This window comes from Heloderma suspectum, chromosome 6 (genome assembly GCF_057233095.1).
Source record: "Heloderma suspectum isolate Gila_16-S chromosome 6, 16-S_ref, whole genome shotgun sequence".
Classification (NCBI taxonomy): domain Eukaryota; kingdom Metazoa; phylum Chordata; class Lepidosauria; order Squamata; family Helodermatidae; genus Heloderma; species Heloderma suspectum.
In genome coordinates this window covers 100,083,279-100,105,713 of record NC_139463.1, presented here as the reverse complement: position 1 = coordinate 100,105,713, position 22,435 = coordinate 100,083,279, and the positions used below count along the sequence as shown (strand labels likewise).

The 22,435-nt window shown below is 44.5% G+C and overlaps 1 protein-coding gene across 1 annotated transcript in view; it reads left to right on the top strand.

Moving 5' to 3' along the window:
• Window positions 1–22,435, top strand: part of LOC146342068 (leukocyte immunoglobulin-like receptor subfamily A member 2) — a 47,857-nt gene that overhangs the window by 5,923 nt on the left and 19,499 nt on the right. Inside the window, exons 2-4 of the mRNA XM_084807767.1 lie at window positions 8,556–8,673; window positions 9,941–9,976; window positions 16,981–17,267. Coding sequence (XP_084663893.1) covers window positions 8,556–8,673; window positions 9,941–9,976; window positions 16,981–17,267 — 441 coding nt within the window. The remainder of the gene's footprint in view (window positions 1–8,555; window positions 8,674–9,940; window positions 9,977–16,980; window positions 17,268–22,435) is intronic.

Sequence of the window (22,435 nt, the reverse complement as noted above, 5' to 3'; positions counted from 1 at the left end):
TGGTGCTCCTGTCGAAGGCCAGGTCGCTCTGTGGAATGCAGAGATGACTCGGGCGGTTGACACGATCGCGCCCAAGCGCCCTCTCCCTCTGAGCAGAGCCCGGCCAGCTCCTTGGTATACACCTGAGCTGAGGGCAATGAAGCAAGAGGGGAGACGGCTAGAACGCAGGTGGAGGAAAACCCGTGTTGAATCTGACCGAACACAGGTAAGAGCCCACTATCAAGCCTACTCTGTGGCGGTGAGGGTGGCAAAGAGACAGTTCTTTTCCACCAGCATTGCATCTTCTCAGTGTCGTCCAGCGGAGATTTTCAGAGTGGTTCGTGGCCTGTTATAGTCTGGGCCAGGGACAGAGACGGTGGAACCTTCGGCAGCATGCTGTGATAAGTTTGCAAGGCACTTTGAAGATAAAGTCGCTCAGATTCGTCATGAATTGGACACCATGATTAATGCAGTTCCATTGGTAGAGGCGTTCAGAGCACTGTCTGGTCCAGTTTTATTGGGTGAATTTCAGTTACTGAGGCCTGAGGATGTGGACAAGGTGCTTGGCCAAGTCCGATCGACCACTTGTGTGCTTGACCCTTGCCCTTCATGGCTTATTAAATCAAACAAGGAGGGGATGTCCAGCTGGGTCCAGGAGGTTGTAAATTCCTCCTTGAGAGAGAGAGTGGTGCCTGCTGCTTTAAAAGAGGCGGTAATTAGACCACTCCTGAAAAAGCCTAAACTGGACCCAGAGGATGTTAACAATTATAGGCCAGTGGCCAACATCCCCTTCCTGGGCAAGGTGCTTGAGCGAGTGGTTGTAGGACAGCTCCAGGCACTGTTGAATGAAACGGATTATCTAGATCCATTTCAATCGGGCTTCAGGCCTGGTTTTGGAACGGAAACTGCCTTGGTCGCCCTGTGGGATGACCTCTGCCGGGAGAGGGACAGGGGGAGTGCGACCCTGTTGATTCTCCTGGACCTCTCAGCGGCTTTCGATACCATCGACCACGGTATCCTTCTGGATAGGTTGTCTGGGTTGGGAGTTGGAGGCACTGCACTACAGTGGTTCCGCTCCTACTTGGATGGCCGATTCCAGAATCAGCCTGGTGCTGGGGGATTATTGCTCTGTGCCATGGCAATTGTGCCATGGGGTTCCACAGGGCTCTATTTTATCCCCTATGCTGTTTAACATCTACATGAAACCGCTGGGGGAGGTTATCCGGAGGTGTGGGCTGAGGTGCCATCAATATGCGGATGACACCCAGCTCTCCCTCTCTTTTTCATCAAATCCAGGTGAGGCAGTGGCTGTTCTGAATCAGGGCCTGGGCACAGTAATGGACTGGATGAGGGCCAATAAACTGAAACTCAATCCAGACAAGACGGAGGTACTGTTAGTGGGTGGTTCGTCTGCCCGGCTAGGTGATATTCAACCTGTTCTGGAGGGGGTTGCACTCCCCCTAAAGGATCAGGTCCGTAGTTTGGGGGTGCTCTTGGATCCAGAACTGTCACTTGAGGCACAGGTGAACTCAGTGGCACAGAGCACTTTTTATCAGCTTAGGCTGGTATACCAACTATGCCCTTATCTGGACAGAGATAGCCTAGCTACAGTGATCCATGCTCTGATAACTTCTTGTCTGGATTACTGCAATGCGTTATACGTGGGGCTGCCTTTGAAAACGGTGTGGAAACTTCAGCTGGTCCAAAATAGGGCAGCAAGATTGTTAACAGGGACTGGCCTGCGAGCTCATATTACGCCAGTACTTTTTGAGCTGCACTGGCTGCCAGTCCATTTCCGGGCCCAATTCAAAGTGCTGGTATTAACATTTGAAGCCCTTAACGGCTTGGGGCCAGGTTATCTGAAGGATCGCCTCCTCCCTTATGTGCCTGCCCGGACCTTAAGATCATCGTCAGCGGCCCTCCTCCGTGAGCCCCTGCCAAAGGAAGTGAGGTGGGTGGCTACTAGGAGGAGGGCTTTTTCTGCTGTGGCACCCCGGCTCTGGAATGAGCTTCCTAGCGAGGTTCACCTGGCACCTACATTGTATTCCTTTCGGCGCCAGGTGAAGACCTTTTTATTCTCCCAAGCATTTTAGCATTTTAGCTTTCTAAACTTTTAGCTTTGCTGTTTTAAATCTGGATTTTAAACTTTTGCACTGCTGCTAGGTTTTATTGTGGTTGCATTGTTATATTGTGGCTTTAATGTTCTATATATTTTAAATTGTTTTGTTGTGTGCTGTTTGGTTTTAATTTTTGTGAACCGCCCAGAGAGCTTCGGCTATTGGACGGTATAGAAATGAAATGAATGAATGAATGAATAAATAAATAAGTAAGTAAGTTCTTGCTTCTGGTTAAATGAGAGGCCAGGCAGGCCACAGTGGAGCCAACAAAGTTTTATTAATCGTTTTGCAAAACGGGTACAGAGCAGTCCAGACCCAGAGCGTGACGTGCCCAACCTCTTTATACTAGGGATGGCGGAGAATTTCTCCCCGAAACTTCGGGGGGCCGAGCGCCAACGTGTTCGGCCCCCCGAACAAGTTTCGGGGAGAAATCCTCCGCACCCCCCCGCCCCCTGCACCCCCCCCCCGGGACTTACCTTCCCTGAATGTCCCTCCCGGCGGCGGGTCCGGCTGGTGGTTCGTCGGGTGTTCGAGCGGGGCGGGAGCGGCAGCCGGTCTTTCGACCGGCTGCCGCCCCCGCCATTGCAATAAAAGAAAAAAAAAAAAAGTCCCCTGATAGGCTACGTGACGATTCACGTAGCCTATCACGGCTAGATTTGCAAAGTCAGCCGTGATAGGCTACGTCAATCGTCATGTAGCCTATCACGGGTGACTTTAAAAAAAAAAAGTGTGTACGGATAATGGCGGCCCCCATAGGGAGCCGCCATTCCCGTTCCTTATTTGGTCGCTGTAGTCTACGTAAATGTTTACGTAGACTACGGCGAAAATAAGGGCAACGCTATTTGCGTTGCCCTTATTTTCACCGTAGTCTACGTAAACATTTACGTAGACTACAGCAACTAAATAAGGAACGCGAATGGCGGCTCCCTATGGGGGCCGCCATTTGCGTACGCGCTTTTTTTTTTTTTAAAGTAATCTGTGATAGGCTACATGACGATTGACGTAGCCTATCACGGCTGACTTTGTAGATCTAGCCATGATAGGCTACGTGAATCGTCACGTAGCCTATCAGGGGGCGTTTTTTGTTTTGTTTTTAACTTTTGCGTTCGCGGCCAGGTGAGGCGGCAAGCCTCCCCCCCGGCCTGAATTTCGGCCGGGCGAGGCGGGAAGCCTCCCCCCCGGCCTGAATTTCGGCCGGGCGAGGCGGGAAGCCTCCCCCCCCAGCCTGAACTTCGCGGGGGGAGCAGCGAAGCACTCCCCCCCACCGCGAACAAGCTGCGAGAAAAGGTAAGTGACTTTCGTCCACCCCTACTTTATACCCACCCATAATGGCTCAGTACTTTTCCATCAGCTTTCTGCGCATGCTCTCTGCTTAAGTGACTCATTGGTCACGTGGCATGCCTACGTATCCAAGTCACTAGCTACTTATGGCGCCCTTTTTAGCTAACATGACGATGGGAACTAAAATAGAGCTGCCCTAGCAGTAGATGGAGGTGATGGGCAGAAGAGCAAAGAGACCCTTGTCCTCAGTTGGAAGAAAGAGGCAGAATGAATTGAAAAGGGCATGTTACTGGTGGGGATGTTTTGAGTTCACTGGTGGGGGTAATTCATGAGGGAAATTTCCCAATACTTTATATCAAAATGTTGTAAAAAATAATAATTAAGAAGTAGGGCCCCAAATTCCAGGTCTGAAAAGCTTGAATAATATTGCTGAACAAGCTATCTCCCTCTGCACACATCTTGTGACCTACTCAGGCCCAGTATCTCAAGATAAGATGAAATCCCTACGAGAGGGATATGGCAAAGTTCTCTTTCAGCAACATAAGTTCCCCATTCTGCATCACGCTGTCAGGCCCCATAGTTGCATGCCTTTCTCACCAATCAACATTGTCTGTGCCCTGTATCTCCTCATTTTTTTTTTCTTTTGCTGAACAAAAGGCTTGTGATAATGTGACAGGTTATCAAACAGATTAGACATGCTACGGAGAACAGATTAGATGTCATTAGACCCCCACAAAGGAAGTTGAAGAACAGTTTACATATACATGCACATCTCATGATCTCTCCATGCTTCATTATTCAACATTTGGCAGCCCGGAATTGAAAGCGTCACTGAATGTTTGAGCAACAATTTTTAAAGCTCACATAAATGTTTTACAAAAGGGAAGCTAACAACTACCAACAACCTTTTTTAAAAAATCAACTGCCTGAGCAAAGCAGGCGTGGACCTGAACAATGAGTTGGATCCAGATTTAGTCAGAGCAGAGGTCCCATTGATTTCATGTTTTCACTGACTGTGTTGATTTCCTGACCAACTTAAGTCTTGTTGATTTCAGTTGGCCTATCCTAACAGAAAAAAATTATATTGAATCCTGCAACTATATTTAAGTAATGGCTCATATGTAACTGGGAAAGAGATCAAGTCTGTCTTGTGTAATTTTTGGGTTTCTTCACACAGAGCTTTTATCCTGCTAATGAGATTGGTTACTCACGGACATTTGTGTGTCCTTTAGATGGCATCAACCCCCAGGGTGTCTCCTGCACTAAATGACTTTTATTCCATTTTTAAAAGATTGGAGGTAATGATCTATCAAATTACACTGCTTCAGTTCCCCTTGAGTTCCCTCGTGAAAAGAGGAAAACCTGCAATGAGAGGCACTAGACCACAGCACCATCTAGCAGCTATATAATGAAACACATCAAAGACTCAGATAAGAGGGAAAAGGAGCGGGGAATGGAAGCACATTTAAAGGGAGTCTGTTGTGACCCTGCATTTAAAACAGAAGCAGAAAGCCCTGTTTTAAATGTGGGATTTTAGTCTGGTGTAGAGATGCTTTTTGTCACATCTCTAAAAAGAGAACCGAGGAGGTGTTGTATGGATCTGTGGGTTATTTTTCTGTTCTGAAGGTTTGTTTCCAAATTGAACTGCTGGGTGGGCAAGCTTAGCATCCTGGCGAGTGTGTGTGTGTGTGTGTGTGTGTGTGTATGAATATGAGAGAGAGAGAGAGAGAGAGAGAGATTGTGTTTGGCCGGGTGGTGTCCCAGCCACTGTTTCTTTATATTGCTGCAAACTACACACAGGACCCATGCAGCTGGCTATACAGAAGCACTTTGTGGTGTCTCTGCTGAATATTCTAAGTGCCTTGCTCAATCAGGCAAAGGATTGATCCAGTAGGAATGGGGGAGAAATTCGCTTGGTTCACAATTTAAGGTGAACTTACCTATTTTAGCACTTTTGAACCTTGGTTCCCTCCTGCTTTGCCTTTCCCTTCTGTATGCTATCAGGGTTGTCACTTGAAAATCAAAATGTGCATCTAAAGGAGTGTTTTTGTATTCATAAAGTGGATTCCCCCTCCCCCTATTTTGCCTTTATGATCTTGGTCACTGGACTCAGTTTCCCTTTTCTGTGCCACGGGGTCATTGCTGGAACTGGAAAATGGGAGTCCAAAGGAGTGCTTTTGTGTGGCAGGAGGGATGCCACCACCCTTTGCTTTGTACTCATGATATTAAAGTTCTGGATTCAAAAGCCTGCTCTGTCTATGGCCACCCCTTGACTCCACCTATGGTTAAGGATGTATAGATATTATAAAATTTCTGTCTGCATTTTGTGGATTGTCAGGTGCCTTTCTTTCCATTGGCTGATCATTGACAGAATTGGATTTTTCCCCCCAATTTTCTGAATTTGCACAAATTCAGACTTGCTAAAATGTGCAGATCCCCCCAAATGCACAAATCCCCCCCCAAATACCCCTTTGTGCTTTAGCCTATGGGAGGAATGCACATTTTTGGCTGGTGTTTTTTTTAAATTTTATGTATTTTCCTATGATTACATTTGTATAAGATTCCAGAAAGTAAAACAACAACAACAGCAACAACCAGTCCCTGAGTCTGTGGAATCTGTGTGACTCAGGAAAAACTGGTGCGCTGCAGAATCAATGGGTCAGATTTGTAGAAATCCAAACTCATTTGATTCCATTGAGGATTTCTCTGACATTCCTACGTATGGTGGCCTTGGCCTCCTTCCCACCAGCCCCAGAACTTCTGCTGACCCCTTGACTCCATACACAAATTAGGATGAATGCACCTCACTCACTAGTGTCTATCTGGAAATAAAGACACTAACTCAGCCTCTCTTTAAGATCCCTCTTATACTCCTGACTCAGTTTCTCAGAGAATCAAGAAGCTAACTACACTGCTGCAATTGATATCCATCAAGACTTGTCAAATATATTTAGGATTTATTCACTTGTTGAAGTAAAGTCAATGAGTAAACTATCTTGTCACATTTCAGCACACCTTAAACTGCCTCAGCATGTCTATTCTAACTGATGTCATTAAACAATTATTGGGAATGTAGAAGAGATTATGGATGTGAAGTCATGGAGAAACTTCCTCTAAAAAGAAAACAGAAATTCAAACACTTGAATCTAAATTAATGAAGCTGGGAATGTCAGCTTTGAACTGAGACTTTTGGCCTTTACTGCTAACTACTTAGGTGAAGCATATAGAAGGACAAGCCCTGCTGAAAAAGAATCAACACGGCTTCTGGATAGATAAGCCCTGTCTTATTAACCTTTTAGAGTTATCTCAGAGTGTCAGTAAACATATAAACAGAGGTGATCTGGTAGACATTGTCAAAAACCTTTTGGAAGTCCAAGTAAACAAAGTCCCTCACCAATGACTCCTAAACAAAATTAGCGGTCATGGAATAAGAGGACAGGTCCTCCTATGAATCAGTAACTGATTAAAGAACAGAAAGCAGAGAGTAGGGATAAATGGTAAATTATCCCAATGGAGGGAAGTAAATAGTGGGGTCCCACAGGGACCTGTATTAGGACCAATGCTTTTCAACCTGTTCATAAATGATCTGGAATTAGGAGTGAGGAGTGAAGTGGCCAAGTTTGCGGATGACACCAAATTATCTAGGGTGGTTAAAACAAAAAGAGATTGTGAAGAGCTCCAAAAGGATCTCTCCAAACTGGGAGAATGGGCATCTAAGTGGCAACTGCGATTCAATGTAAGCAAGTGTAAAGTGATGCATGGTAGGGCAAAAAAATCCCAACTTCAAGTATAGCCTGATGGGATCTCAGCTAGCAGTGACTGATCAGGAAAGAGATCTTGGGGTTGTGGTGGACAGCTCAGTGAAGATGACAACCCAGTGTGCAACCACTTTAAAAAAGGAAAGAAAAGAAAAAGGCCAACTCCATATTAGGCATAATTAGAAAAGGAAATGAGAATACAACTGCCAAAATCATACTGCCCTTATACAAATCTATGGTGCAACCACACTTGGAATACTGTGTACAGTTCTGGTCACCACACCTAAAAAAAGATATTGTAGTGCAGAATTTTCTGCATGGAAAAAGTGCAGAAAAGGGCAACCAAAATGATCAAGGGGCTGGAGCATCTCCCCTATGACAGAAGGTTACAACAGCTGGGCTTTTTAGCTTGGAAAAAAGGAGGGTAAGGGGGGACATGATAGAGGTCTACAAAATTAAGCATGGTGTAGAGAATGTGGATAGGGAGACATTTTTCTCCCTCTCTCAAAATACTAGAACCTGGGGGGATCATCCCATGAAGCTGATTGGTGGAAGATTCAGGACAGATAAAAGAAAGTACTTCACACAGCGCATAGTTAAACTATGGAATTTGCTACCACAAGGTGCAGTGATAGCCACCAATTTTGGATGGCTTTAAAAGGGGGTTGGACAAATTCCTGGAGGAAAAGGCAATCAGTGGTTACTAGTCTTGATGGCTATGTGGTACTTCCAGCACCAGAGGCAGTGAGCATATGTACACCAGTTGCTGTGGAACATGGGTGGGAGGGTGCTGTTGCGCTCATGCCCTGCTTGTGGATTCCCTGTCGACAGCTGGTTGGCCACTGTGTGAACAGAATGCTGGACTAGATGGACCCTTGGTCTGATCCAGCATGGCTGTTCTTAAGTTCTTATGTTCTTAAGTAGGGTTTAATCCAGTGTGTGCTGCTTATGTCTTCCTTATTGATGCAATTTTAACAGATGTGTTTTAATTGTGTTATCAGTGATTTGTTCTATATTTTAATTGTAATTTTGTATTGTATCTGTATTTTATTGTTTGTGGCCCTGAGAACTATTTTTAGTGGAAAGGTGGGATATAAATTTAATATATACATTTCACTCTTGGAGGTGAAGTGGCAGGACCCATTTTCATGCTTTGCAGCTTGAGATTGGCTGCAGCCCCAGAAATGGCTGGTGAGGGGCAAATAGCAACCTAATCTATGTTTCATGCTGTCCTCCAATATTAAGGATTCTGTTTGGTGAATTGTATTTTATTCGGCTTCATGGCTACATTTGTGCATGAACTGATAAGTGACCACAAGAGATCTTTCTTGCAGATTGAGAGCATCTGTGAATGTCTCAGGCAGTGGGGTGGGAGGGCTCTCGGATGACACCCTTAGCAGTTTCCTTTCGCTCCCTGCAGCTACAACTCAAAGAAAATCCCATCATATCAGACAGAGTTGGGGACACTGGAACTGGAATGGGAATCACCTCCTTTGGACTTCCACCATGACTCTTGTTCTTTCCATCTTCTTTCTTTGGTGAGAATCACAAGGGCCAAAGAAGGCCTGCACCTAGCAGAACTGGAGATCAGAGAAATGGGCATTTACTGATGCAAGTGTGCATATGAGAGAGAGAGAGAGAAAGACAGGGAGAGGGAGAGGGGTGAGGGGTGAGAGAGTGAGAGTGAGGGTGGTGGTGGAGCAGTTAATGATTAATAATACCTTATTAGTAACTTATGGAACAGTTGGTGGGGCTTATGCTAGGCTGTATGGCCTGGAAAACACTTGCCTCCATGTTAGTCCCAAAGGCACTCTGCACATGTTTAGAGGAGCTTGATTTCGGTTGTGAATTGCATGTGTGGCAGATGATCTGTGTTTTCACTGTGCTGGTCTGAAGTGGGATGCTTCTCAGTTTTACTGTTTTAGGTTTAATGTATTTCATGGGTGGTTTTTTTTATTTTACATGGTTTCCATGATATGATTTCAATGTATATTTGTTTGGTTATTTTGTAAGCTGATTTGTGGAGCTTATTTGTCTAGAAAAGTGGGAAAGAAATACTTAAAACGAATGTAAATTGGAGAGGGGAGAGGGGTGTGGAGAGCATGGGCAGCTGAGGAGATTAGGGTGTTGAGGAGAGACGCAATTCAGTGGTATAAAATGGAGCAGGAGGAGTTAGGGAGGTGAGAAGTGTAAAGCTGAGGAGGGAGAAAGGATCTAAATCTAGTGAGGAGGAGCTGTGGTCAGGCGTTGGAAGTGGCAGCAGAGGTGGGTCAGCACAGCTTCGGCGCTGAGGAGCAGGAGATCTGGCAGTGCAGAGAATCAGAGTGGGAGCATCACCTTATTGTGGCACTGGGGCAACACCACGGCACCATGCAAGGACCTCTGCAAAACATTATTTATTTATTTATTTATTTCTATACCGCCCAATAGCCGAAGCTCTCTGGGCGGTTCACAAAAATTATATAAGAGAGAATACAGCATAGTAGCAATATTATATCTTCATGGGAAGCTATTTATTCATTCAATATAAAAAAGTGGTTTAAATATAAGTGTTACATTGGTTTCAAACTCTGTTCTCCAATTACAACTGGACTGTGGTTTTGTAGTTGCCACACATGCTTGGGAGATGATAGCCAAGACCTTGTAAACACGTTGCAAAGCCTTTTCTCAGATTAAGTCCTGTCTGTCTGTGTGTCTGGGGGAGGGGGGGTGGAGATGGAGAAATGGATGCTGTGGTCTGGCAGAGATCTTGTTGCCTTAGTTTTGTTGCTCACTCAGTAATGTTTCTTTCTTTCCTCTTTGCAGGCTGCTCTCTGGCTCAGGAGGAAAACACATCAAAACGTAAGAATGTGCCAAGGCTGAATATGATGGGATTGTTACACCATTAACTTTGACCTCAGGAGCTTTTAAATGTACTCTCATATAGAGCTTTTCTGCATGAGTCATCTGTTGTGCATTCATCATTCCCTACTGATGGCTGTTTTGGGGTTCTTTAGATGTTGTCCTGATCCCCCAGTTTTGCTTCTGTTTGTGAACAGTACTTTTTGAATTTTTTTTTAGAGCAAGGGAATATTTCTGATGATGAAAGAAAGCATGATTTCCTCTTGTGTATTTGTGCTATTCTGCCACACCACAGTGCCACCTAGAGGTTAGGAAGTGGAAAAGCAGGAGAGGAAACCCTCCTCCTCTGGTGCTCGGATCGTAATACTGGAATGAAACCAAAAGGAGGTGCAGCAGATTAACAGCCTCACGTAGAAAAGCCCATTTTCCTTTTTTGCACCGTGATATATGGATTATCCATTACTTTGTTGTTGTTGTTTTGAAAATACTTTTTATTCTATTTTAATCTTTATAAATGAAATAAACAATAGCAACAACCCAAACATTCTATACAGTTTCCGGCAATACAGTATTCTTAAGAGGACACAGCAATAACAAGAAAAAGAAGGGGGCGGGGGAGAAAAAAAAAGACAAAGGGGGAAGAAAGCCAAAGGGGAAAAGAAGAAAATATAAAAGTTACTTCAAAGGATTAAATTTAAACTTCATTACACACAGACTTCAAGTATCATTCTATTTAAAAAATTATACCTATATCATTGCCATTATTACACTTCAATACAGCGTAGATAATCAACCTTAAATTTCAATAGAATATCATCAGTCTTATAACACGGAAGGAAGCATACAGTTCATTTCCACTAAGCATATATTGCCCTTCATTTAATATATAATAATACAGCTTAAAAATTTAGCCAATTAAAAATATTACTAATCAAGGTCTCATAGTATGAAAATAATAATCGGAAAAAAAGAAAAAAAAGAAAAGGGTAAAAAATAATAACTAATCACTAATATATTTTATATTATCTATCTTTTAAATAATATCATTTCTGGATATATAGCGCACATATCTATACACAGCCAAATAAAAATTTTATATCTAATATAATAATAAGAAAACAGGAATATATATAAACAATCCTCCTCATTGGCGTACTGCCCAGCCCTTGTAGCCTAAACAAATCCAAAGAGCAATCTTGATTGAAGAATTCTCAGCTCACTAAGCAAGAAAAGATGTCTCCTGCGTTTTACTTTGTATGCCAGCTAACCAAGCCTCTGCCAATTCATGATTTACATTTTTTTTCATCTGGCCTTCAAAAAGAATACAAAACATAGCAGGATATTTGATATGATATTGCATATTCATTTGTCTTGCGTGAATTCTCGCCTTGGTAAATTGCCTTCTTTTGTCAGCAATTTCTTTGGTGTAATCTGGAAACAGCATAACTTTGTCTTGATTTGGCCCTGAAAAAAGTCCTTTCATTTCTCTAGCCAAATGTAGGTTATGATTTTTTGTAGAGATGCTTGCAAATTGGACTATGACAGTTGCAGTCCCATTGGTGCCATGAGCTGCACCTGGAATATGGTATGCATGCTCAATATCCAGTTAATAATCAGCTGGCAGAGCAAGTAGCTCATGCAGAAATTTATCCAGGAATTTAGGCAGGCTTATCCCATCAGCACACCTTTAATACCCAGGATGCGCAGGTTTGCCCTGCATGAGTATGCCTCCAATTGAGAAATTCTAGCATGACATTATGACCAGCTTGCATTGTAGTTTCTTGCACAGAAATCTGTTCTTGGAGGGCATTGACCTTCAGTTCCATTTTTTTGCCAAGAGCTATTAATTAAATCCACAGCCCCTTGAAGGATGGTAATGGAATCTTGGATTGTATCCAGCCTCTTAGCCTGTTCTACTAGTTGAAAATACCATTTTTTTTATCAAGGCCAGTACCTCCCCTAAATCTGCAGGGTCTTTAGAAGCCTTTAACAAAGGGGGAATTGGGGGGGGTCGACGGTGGTCTAACAGTTTCCTTCCTTCCCTTTGATACTGCCATCCCCTTCTTCCAAAAAAGATAAGGCAGACAGAAATAGTTAGAAACAAACAGTCACATAAACAGTCATGTAAACAAATTGTGCAGGTCCTCAGATGTTGTTATTTTCAATTCAAAATTACTAACTAAAATTGGCGCTCATCAGCCCTGAAGTCTCCTCACTAGGTAGGAGTTTCCAAAACAACTTTGAGTAGATGACGCTCCGGAAAAACTGACCTTAGAATGCAGCCCTTCTGCCGCTTTTGCAAAAGGAGTGGTCCTTCCAAGATCTTATCCAGATGGAGCTCAAGCTTTCCCTTTTAATTCCGGGAAAGATGAAAAGGTTTTTCAACCCTTTAAAAGCTGTTTGAGGGGGCGACCTGCGGAGCCTCTGCAGATCGCTTGCCAGAGCAACATGGCACCAACTGGATCTCCTCGGAATATCTATTACTTTGTGATGATTGACACCATAATGGAATCAGTAGCCAGACTGATTTGCAGCTTGCCGCAATACCAACAGGATATCTGAGTGTGTATGTGTCTGGTTGTCTCTGGTGTTAACAGTTGCTATTAGTATATCTCACCATATGGAAAGTGTTACGTAAATCAAGCCCAGTACTGACCAATGAATGCTTCTTGCCTATAACTGCCTTAGAATCTTGCCTTAGAATTTGTGTAGGTTTGTAAGTCAACACATGGGGGTTCTGCAGCCTGACAGCCCCATGGCAGCAACCCAATTTATTACGAAGTCCAGCTGAGGTTTGTTCTGGGCTACTTTTTCAGGACACAGGTAGATGATGCTGAAATTGGAAGAGACTGCCTAGACTTATGTAGGACAGGGCCAGGGGGAAATGAGGCTGAAGAATAAAGATCAGGTAATACAAGAGCAGAGAAGTAACGTTTTATTATATTAATTTATTTAAGCTGCTCCTACAGCAGTTGACGTCCCAGGATCTTCAAGCAGTTCACATAAAAACATATAGAATACAATACAATGTAAAGACTAATATAAAAAGAGTATAAAACAAATATCTTTAAAACATTTCAACAAAAGCTGTAAAACAGAGCAGTGCCATGACTGATTCCAAGTCAGAGAAAGCCTCAGTGAACAAATGTGTTTGCAAGAGGTGTTTGGAGCTCACCACAGTTTCTGCCTCTTAAACTACATGTTGGAGAATGTTCCAGAGGATGGGTGCAAATATCGAGAAAGCTTTCATTATGGGCCATTACCTGACAACACACTGTTGGTTGTGGAACAACTAAGAAGGCCTCCTCAGATGATCGCAGGAGTCGATTTGGTGTATATAGGGGAAGGCGGTCAGCTAGATGTCCTGGTCCTGAGTTTTTTGAATGTCAGCAACAAAACCTTGAACATGGTTCAGTAGCTGATAGAGAACCAGTGTAGTTCTTTTAACACAGGTGTAATATGTGTGCAGCTAAGTGCTCCACTGAGAGTCCTAGCTGCTGCATTGTGCACCAGCCGCAGCTTCCGAACCAGCTGCAAGGGTGGCCCCACATAAAGCACATTACAGTAGTCTAATCATGAGGTTACCAGTGCATGAATCACTGTGGCTATGCTATCCCTATCCAGGAATGGGTGTAGTTGGCACATCCACCGAAATTGGCAGTGGGTGCTCTGGACCACTGCGGTAACCTGGATCTCCACTGACAAGGATGGATTGAGGAGCACCTCCAAACTATGTACCTGCTCCTTCAGAAGGAGTTCACCCCATCCAGAACAGTCAACATCCCAGTTCTCAGACTTGTGAACTGCTGCCCACCCACAGAATCTCTGTCTTACCAGGATTCAGCTTCATTTTATTTGCCCTCATCCAACCCAGCACGTTCACTGCCTCTCCTGATTCAGATGTAAAAGTAAAAGTGAAGGAAATAACTGAACAGGAAAATCTCTTTTTTGCGGAAAAAATAAGTTAGACAAACATGGGGCATAAATTCATAAGACGTGGAATTAATAAGATGAGCAAAAACATTATGAACAATTTAATAAGGGATTTGTGAGACCTGAAACATAACATTAGCAAGTTAATGATGTTAATGAGGCTGCAATCCTATGAAACCCAGGTGGGCATCCCAGGAAACATAGGATAGAGCAGATCTCCCGCTCTGCAGGCAGGGAGGGAGGCCGGCCTTCCAAGAAGGGGTTCCAGCCTTAGATGCTTCCCCATAATAACACCAGAACTGTCTGGTGCTATTGCTCCTCCACCATCAGTGCTCTGTCAATTGCGACGGCAAAAAGGGGTTCTCCTGGGACATATCTGGGGGCACTTGGGATCCACCAGGTCCAAAGGCCCCTCCCTACCTGGACATGCTCCCAGAATGGAGCAGGGGGCTGTATGCCAGTCCTGGAGCTGCAGTATTGATTTTCCTTTCCACTGGAATTAATGGGAGGGAATATACAGCAGCAAGGGATGGCAAAATAAAGGTTAAAAGCTCCCTCCCCACCAACTTCCAGCCTACTGGTGTAGGCTCAGCAGGGCTTTCCATTTGGTGGTTCCTCTCCCACCTATTCTCCTTCCCCTGCCCCCATGAGATTGTTCTGCCCAGCAGACAAGATAAGTAATGAGCAAAAGTAAAGCACAATAGTTGAAATTAATATGACTGTTCCAGAAACATAATCAGGATTACTGAAAATCTTACATGATTGCCTTATTAGGATTCAGGCCGCATTCTTAGGGACCTAATAACCAGTAACAAACAGAAGAGATATAATGAATACCGAAAGTTTCCAATATGTGTATAATGCTTTTTATTTATTTATTGCATTTATATCCCGCCTTTTTTCCTCTTGCAAGGAACCCAAGGTGGCTTACATTCTCCTCCTCCTCTCCATTTTATCCTCACAACAACAACCCTGTGAAGTAGGTTGGGCTGAGAGTCTGTGACTGGCCCAAAGTCACCCAGTGAGCTTCCATGGCCAAGTGGGACTAGAACCTGGATATTTTGAATGAGAATCTTCCGGGGATGCTGCATATAAAGTGCTCCTGTAGTAACTACTTATTTGATTTTACTGTTCTTTTGGAGCAGAATGCTGTTTCTCATCAGTATGATTTCTGGGCCTTTTAAAAAAAAATTCAATTGTATTTTTGTGATATTTTGTGGTTTTAAACTGCTACAGAGTCTCTATTGTGAATGTTTATGTTGGAAGCTGCCTCGTGGGGTTTTGACCCTAAAAGGTGGCCTATACATTTTTACATAAACAAATACATTGTTTTCAGTTGTTTATGTAAACAAATATTTGACAGTATTTGAAAGAATTTAGTAACCTAATGAAATCTTCCCTGCTGTTCCTTGAACCACCACAATGACTCCGTTTAACTAGATGCAACTTAGGCTGTTTACCCCCCAAACTCAATTATTCAGTAAAAGCCACTCAGGTGTTGATTGCGTAGGATACAGATTCACAAAAATAGAAGCCTCCGGACTCCAAGGCTTCCATGTATCCAATGCCCTTCGGGGCTGAAGTCAGGAGGGCGGGAGGAGCAGTGGAGGAGATCATTGCCTCCCCATCCTCTGGTTGTTGCATTTTTTTGCTAGATGGGCTTTTCTGTCCATCTAGCAAGAGCGCTTCAGAGAGGGAGGGAAGGAGACTACAGGAGGTTCAGGATAACTCATATCCTGACCTCTCTGCTCCCCTCCCATCTGCCCATGAGAATGCCTCCTTTCCCCCCTCTCCAAGGTCTATTTTCCAACCATGGAGAGGCAGCTGGTGCAGTTTCCTCCATGCCAGCTGTGAGGGGGTGGGGGAGAAGGGTCAGATCTCTGACTCCCCCTTCTGAGGTTGGAGCTCTGTCACCAACCTCAGAGGGGGGAATCCCCATTATCCTATGGTCATTCAGACAATGTCTATGGGCCACTGGATTGCGCCCTTCGAAGGTCAAGAAAATCTTATAATGATCTGGGGGGGCAGGTCTGGGATATATGATCACCATGCCTAAAAATAACATAAAAAATGGGCACCATTTTTCATGGAATAGTTCAGGTTTTGTATAACTTCCAGCAACCATCCTGTGGTGGGTGAGTTTGTCCATTAATAAAGGGCCCAAAAGTTTCTGACATGAAGTTTTGATAGATATGTCCAACAACCTTTTTTTCCATTGGGTTATTATTCCTCTTGCTGCTACTGAAGAGTGTAAAATAAAGCCTTTATGCAGTGTAGACTACAACTCGCCATTGAGGCAGGTGCAGAATTGCTGGTCATAGAGTCTTGGAGATGTTTGCTTGGTCACGTTGCTAATTTCTGTGAAGAACCGTCCCAAAATTGTCAGAAGACATGACCACCGTGCCAGTTCTCTTGACACTGCCTCCAACATGTAGATCTCGTAAATCTCATAGGGCTGGAAGAGGCCTACAAGACCATCGAGTCCAACCCCCTGCTCAGTGCAGGAAGCCCGATTCCCAGGCAGTCTCTCATCGAAGTACTAACCCGGGCTGACCCTGCTTAGCTTCCGAGATCAGACGAGATCAGGCGCATCCATCCCTTTGCTCGTCCGATTTGAAGCTCTTTTGTGCGTTCATTGGAGCACAATCAAGAAGAAACTATGTCAGTTTCCCCTTGATGCCTTCACTGAGCCAGAAAGAAAACACTTGTCCCAACATCTGTTGGCATTCCTAAATTCACTTCCCAGCCTGCCTTTAATGCTTTCAATGATCCACAAAATAATTTAGTCAACAGTTATAACTTGGATTCCATTGCCCTTTACTAACAGAAATGTAGGCTGAAAAGCAGGCATGTGCTTCTTTTAAAAAGCTCTAGATGGAGAGAAATAATAGAAATGTTAGCAAACTATTGGAACATCTATATTGTCAAACTGAGTTTTGCTTTTATTTGTTCATACAGGATTTATCTTGGCTTCTGGGACTGAATTAGACCCATAGGTGGAATATCGCTTAAAGGTCTCCTCTCCCAGACTTCCCGTACCTTAATTTGTTCTTTGTCCTTTGTCCAACTAGCAACCTACCTGCTCCATACATTGGCATGCTTCCTAATTGGAGAGTCCCACTAGGTGAAGATGCCTCCATCTTCTGTGTGATGCCTTTCACATGGTTCCCTAATGCTTTCCTGCATTTCTTTCTTGAGAAAGATGGCCAGAATGTAACTGAAGAGATCTGTCAAGGAAGGTCATCTAACTTTACCATCTCTAACACGAGCAAAGAACATGGAGGGACGTACACCTGTTACTATCAAATGCTCCTGTTCTGGTCAAACAGGAGTCATCCTTTGGGACTGCTAATAGTAGGTAAGAAGCCGATCTCAGAGTGTTGCTCAGCATCTCACAGGTGCAGCCTGAGGACAGCTGTTCAGTATTCCATGCAAATGTGCCTGGGGTCAGATGGGAGGGCCCTGGCACCAAAGCAGTGTTCCCAATTATGGTGCTGCAGCAGGGCAATAATCAACCGAGAATCACTGTGGATGAGAACAACATCTCATTCATGTGGCACAAAGGATCTGAGGGCCCTGTGCTGAAGGCCATTGACCTGAGTGTAGTGATGGGCGAAACGCTTTCCAGTTCAGGTCACTTCGCACATTTTTTTACCCATAATTCTGTTCTATTTCTGCATTCATCAAGGTTCAAGCATTATGTTCATCAGATGCACCTGATGAATTAAACTTTAGTTCACGGAAGCTTATGCCATAATAACAGGGTTTGCATTGCCACAAGTCTCTTTGTTATTTTAAATCTGTAGTTACATTTCGTATAATTCTGAAATTACAACACTGGGAGTTTTCTACCATACTCCAGCAGGTCCCTCCACCCCCAGTTTAGCTTTAAAAAACAAAACGAAATATCGAGCCTGAAGCAGAGCCCTGCAGAGCCTGCGGACTGTTTTGAAACTTTGGGGTTGGTTCCAATAAAGGTACGTTTTTGTCAGTGGTTTGATTTTTTTATTGTCAGTGCAGCTGCAGAGATTTTATAAACAGCGTAATTAACTTCACTGCTATATATTTCTCCCTCCTTTCGTTGCAAAACTATGAATTATGTCCCCAAAGCCAATTTATATGCAGGTTGGAGAATGCTGGGAGTTGCAGGACTTTTTTTTCTGTCTAAACCTGCATAGGATTTCGCTCCAAGTGGCTTATCTATTCTTGCCTTCCGTTAGAACGCCTGCAGAAACTATTCTTCCCGGCTTTTTGTAAAAGCCTTCTGAATGTGGTGGTGCTAGTGGTGGTATTACCTGACTATCGTTTGAAAGCATTACATTGGACTTGTGTGGTGCATCTGATAGCTTTTCTTAATCATTGCCACCTTATAGTTGTTCTTCTACTTCCCTAGATAATGTATTACCTGAGCCAGACTCAAGAAAGGCCTTGCCTGTTTTAACAAACTGGAGAATAGATAGATGTTCTTTAGCCTCTTCTAGTTCCCTTTGTGTAAGCCCTTACATTTCTGGCTGCCTGATTTGTCTTGATAGCCAGACTTGGTTGTATGGGTTGTATGGTGTGTGTGCGTGTGTGTTCTAGATATCTGTTCACACACATTTTCAACTGGAAACACTGGCTCCTACTGTCCTTGGAATCAATGCCCCCTGATTATTGTGGTGCTTTGTGGCTCCCACAAGCTGTTCCTCCCTTGTGCCAATGCACAAGGAACTCTGGGGCTGTGTTTTTTGAAAGAACAATGTCAATTGGAGAAGCACAGATATGTAGATACAGGGAAATAAGTTTCCAGAAATATTCCCAACCATTACCTGCAGTTTAGCCTTGGCCTCTGGTCTTTTTCAGAAGTCACCCCATGACTGCCTATCAGCTGTTCATGGCTCCACTGCTGTATTCTAGTGGCCACACCTTCGCTCCATATGGTCCAAGAGTCTGAGCCAGGGAAAATCTCAAAATATTTGAGGAATAATATGAATGTGACTGAGTGAAGTTACAAAAGATATACAGGAGAGGAGGTGAAAGAACTGTGAGGTTGGCAACAGAAAGTAGAAGAAGACGGAAGTAGAGGGACTGGTCAGGATATCATGAATAGAAATTGTAAGTTAAACTATTTCTCATAGCATTCATCCTGTCATTATTTATGGGCATCCACAGGAAGGGGCAAGGGGGTGCTGTTGCCCCCCCCCCATGAGTCACACTCTCCAGATTCCAAGTTTTCATTTCTAAAAAGCAAGTCTCTAGCCCTTGTGGAACCTAAGACATGTGGCAAAATGTGCAGCCACTCTTCTGCCCAGTTGTTTTGTGAGAATGTAGCCTGCTCCCACCTTTCAGTGATTTTAGCCAATTAATGAAGGCATAGCAGTGGTGAACACATCCACTCTCTGGGAGTGTTAATCCTTCTGGGTAAGTTAAGCCTTGTTGGGGTCTTCCTTATTAGGAAGCAATTGCAACCTCATAAAGAAGCAATTTAGAAATCCAGGAGTTTAGTGTAGATGAGCTTGAGCAATCATGTATCTACCAAAGAACAAAAGGTGGTAGCAAAGAGAGGAGTTCATGATCTTTTAAACTCAGGTTTTGTTAATAATTCCCCCCCCCCCCGAGCTTACAAACATTAAAACACTACCCTGACAATGTGTGCAGGTAAAATTCATCATTATTATACCCCTATTGGAGGAGGCAGCGCTGTGGTTGAGGCAGTGATGCTGATTGTAGCAGCAGTGCATTTTATTAAGGGCTGGAGGGGTTTGTTTGTGTGTATATAGCTTTAAGAGCACCCACCAGTTTTAGCTCTTGCAGGAGGCCCAGGTGGAGCCTCTCCTTTGTGGTCGTGTGTGTGTGTGTGTGTGTGTGTACACGCGCGTGCAGCTTACACATTATTGTGCACAAGCAAACAGTGTGTGGCCAAAGCAGTACACTAATACGCAGTTCAATATTTGCTGTGGGGCAAAGCATTACACAATACAGAATATGAAGCATCTTAGGGGTACCCCCACCTGTGGTGCTGTGTGAAATATGGATGTCAGTTTACCCAGGACCACGCAGTTGATCAGGCTGAGAGGTTTGGGGTCTTATGAGGTAGAGATAGGATGCACACACACACCAATGTAGATGAAAGAAAAGGAGATCTATTGAAATAAAAGAAATAAGCAAAAGTAGAACCTCCTCTGAGAGTTGCACGCTCTCTGAGGCCTAGACTCCTCCTAGTTCTAAACTTAGTTACAAAGAAATCTCAAAGAGTTGCACGCTGTCTGAGCTTAAGGGGTTACATGCCTCTCAGGTACAAGCTTAACACAAAACAAGTCTCAAGAAGCTACACACTTCTTGGTCAGATCTTAGTTACCCAAATGCCATGCATTAAATGACTAAATATGCAGTTAGTCCCTGTTTGTTGCACAGCTCCCAACTTGATCCATGCCACAACCGGCCCACTGGGCAATGGTGATACAGTGTCAGCCAGGCCCAAGCTTGAACCTGCTGTCTTGTATCCAAACCCAAATGGTAAGTATGACAGAACAAAGATAACTGCTCCTTATGTATGCCCTGGACAGTAAAATCCTTCCCCTGAATTTTACCCAACACATCTCACCACACGCTATCAAGTACTTGGCCAGAGCACTTAATACGTGTCCCATGGATTGAGGGTACTGCTGGTATGTGCACATACAAAGGATCCAGATGCAACCACGCCCCTCCTGAACACTGGAGAGCTTGGGGTTTTATACCCTTTTCCCTCGTTGGAGCTCATGAGAACAAAGAGGGGTTCAGTATGTTCGTTGTTGATAATATATCACGTTCCCAATTTCCAGGATTGATAGCTTCTGAAGACAGACTGGCACCTTCTTCTGACTCCCCAATGTTTCTCAAGGTTGTTTCTGGGGTCATAACGTGCTATCCTCCATTATCAAAACATCTGCCGATACCCCTCTTTTATTGGCCCATTTCCCTCTTCTGTAGCCGATACTTTGGCAATCTTCAGCCAGAGCACCCCCATTTCGCCTTCCTGCAATAGCCCCATTCATTCTCCATTCACACCTCCCCGTCCTGACCTGGGCTGGAGTACTTCATATGAACATGACATGGAATGGTTAGAAGTTAACCTTTTCACATTTCATGATGTTCTCAATGGACACTTAGATGTTTTGGGTTACAGAGTACATTCAGGATGTTTACAATTCATGTTACATTCAGGGTCAAACTTTGCATTCTATTTGCTTCACACCACGTTTGTTACATTTCAAAAGAGGACAAGAGTTCATTGTGGCATCTGAAGACTTCAAGGTTATCTACTAGGAGCAGGGAGAGAAGTTATAGAGGGAAGCAATTATAGAGGGAAGCAATCTTTATTGACAAAAATCAAGTAAAGGTGGATTTAAGAAATGAGAGAAATTAATAAAAGTGATAAGATATTAAAAGTAAAACATAAACTTAACTATTTAAGGGAAATATATGTGGATATAAAGAGATATAGGGAAGACAACATAAAAAATAGGAAGAATACAATCACGCTGTGGCAGCTGCTCTTGGCAGGGGCAGAGGTGGGCAAGGTGCTGATGGGACCAGCACCACTGGTAGCCAGGCTGGCTTGCCCCTAGTCTGGATGGTGCATCCTGTTTTTGGGGGGCAGCAGCAGCAGCTGGAGCCCAGTCAGAGCAGTAGCAGCAGCCTGGCAGGAGGAGCATTGCCTCCTCCTGTAGTGGGAGAGGGGAGCCCACCGATGGACGTTACGTCAGAGGTGTCAGATATCCTCAGCATGGTGGGGGGTCAGGATTGGCCTTTGGCTGCACTTGCAGTGCAGGACTGTAGCGGTGAATTAAACAAATAAGGGGATGCTGTAGCATCCCCATGTCGTCCTCCAACGCCCACATGGCATGGGCCCGCTGCTCTGCTCTGCCTGCCTGCCTGCCCGCCCGCCTGGTGCCAGGGTGATGCAGCTGGGCTTGGTGACTTTGATGCTACAGGCCTATGGCATACTTGCACCCTGCTGCACCCATCCCCATAGCTGCCTCTCTGCCAGCCAGCCTGCCTGCCCTGTGCCCAGTCCCCGCATGGTGTCCTCCCTGCTGCTGCTGCTGCCCTCCTCCTGCCCCAGCCTCTGCTACCCATGCCTGCCCACTGTGCCACTCTTGGAGCTGAATAGGTGAGACGCTATTCTTGGCCTGTCTGGCACAGTTTCTACATCACTAGGGGGACTGTGCCAGCCATGCATGGGCCTCTGTCTCCGCCTTTCTTCCAGCCTGCCCGCCCTGTGCCCAGTGCCTGCACAGTGCCCTCCTTGCTCCTGCTGTCCCCCCTCCTCCACCAGGTTCTGCCACCCATGCCATGCTGCATGCTGCCTCCACTGCCAGGGGGGCTGCGCCAGCCTTGAACATGCCCACCTGGGTGGTGGCTGGCTGGTACTGCTGGTGGCTATGACTTCGCTCCCTGTAAGAAGGCCCCCCCTTTTTTTCAAGAAACCCTGGGAAATTTTTACCTGTGGCAAAAGCCACTGGACATACCTGTGAAACTTGGCAGGGTTGTCAACTACCTCTG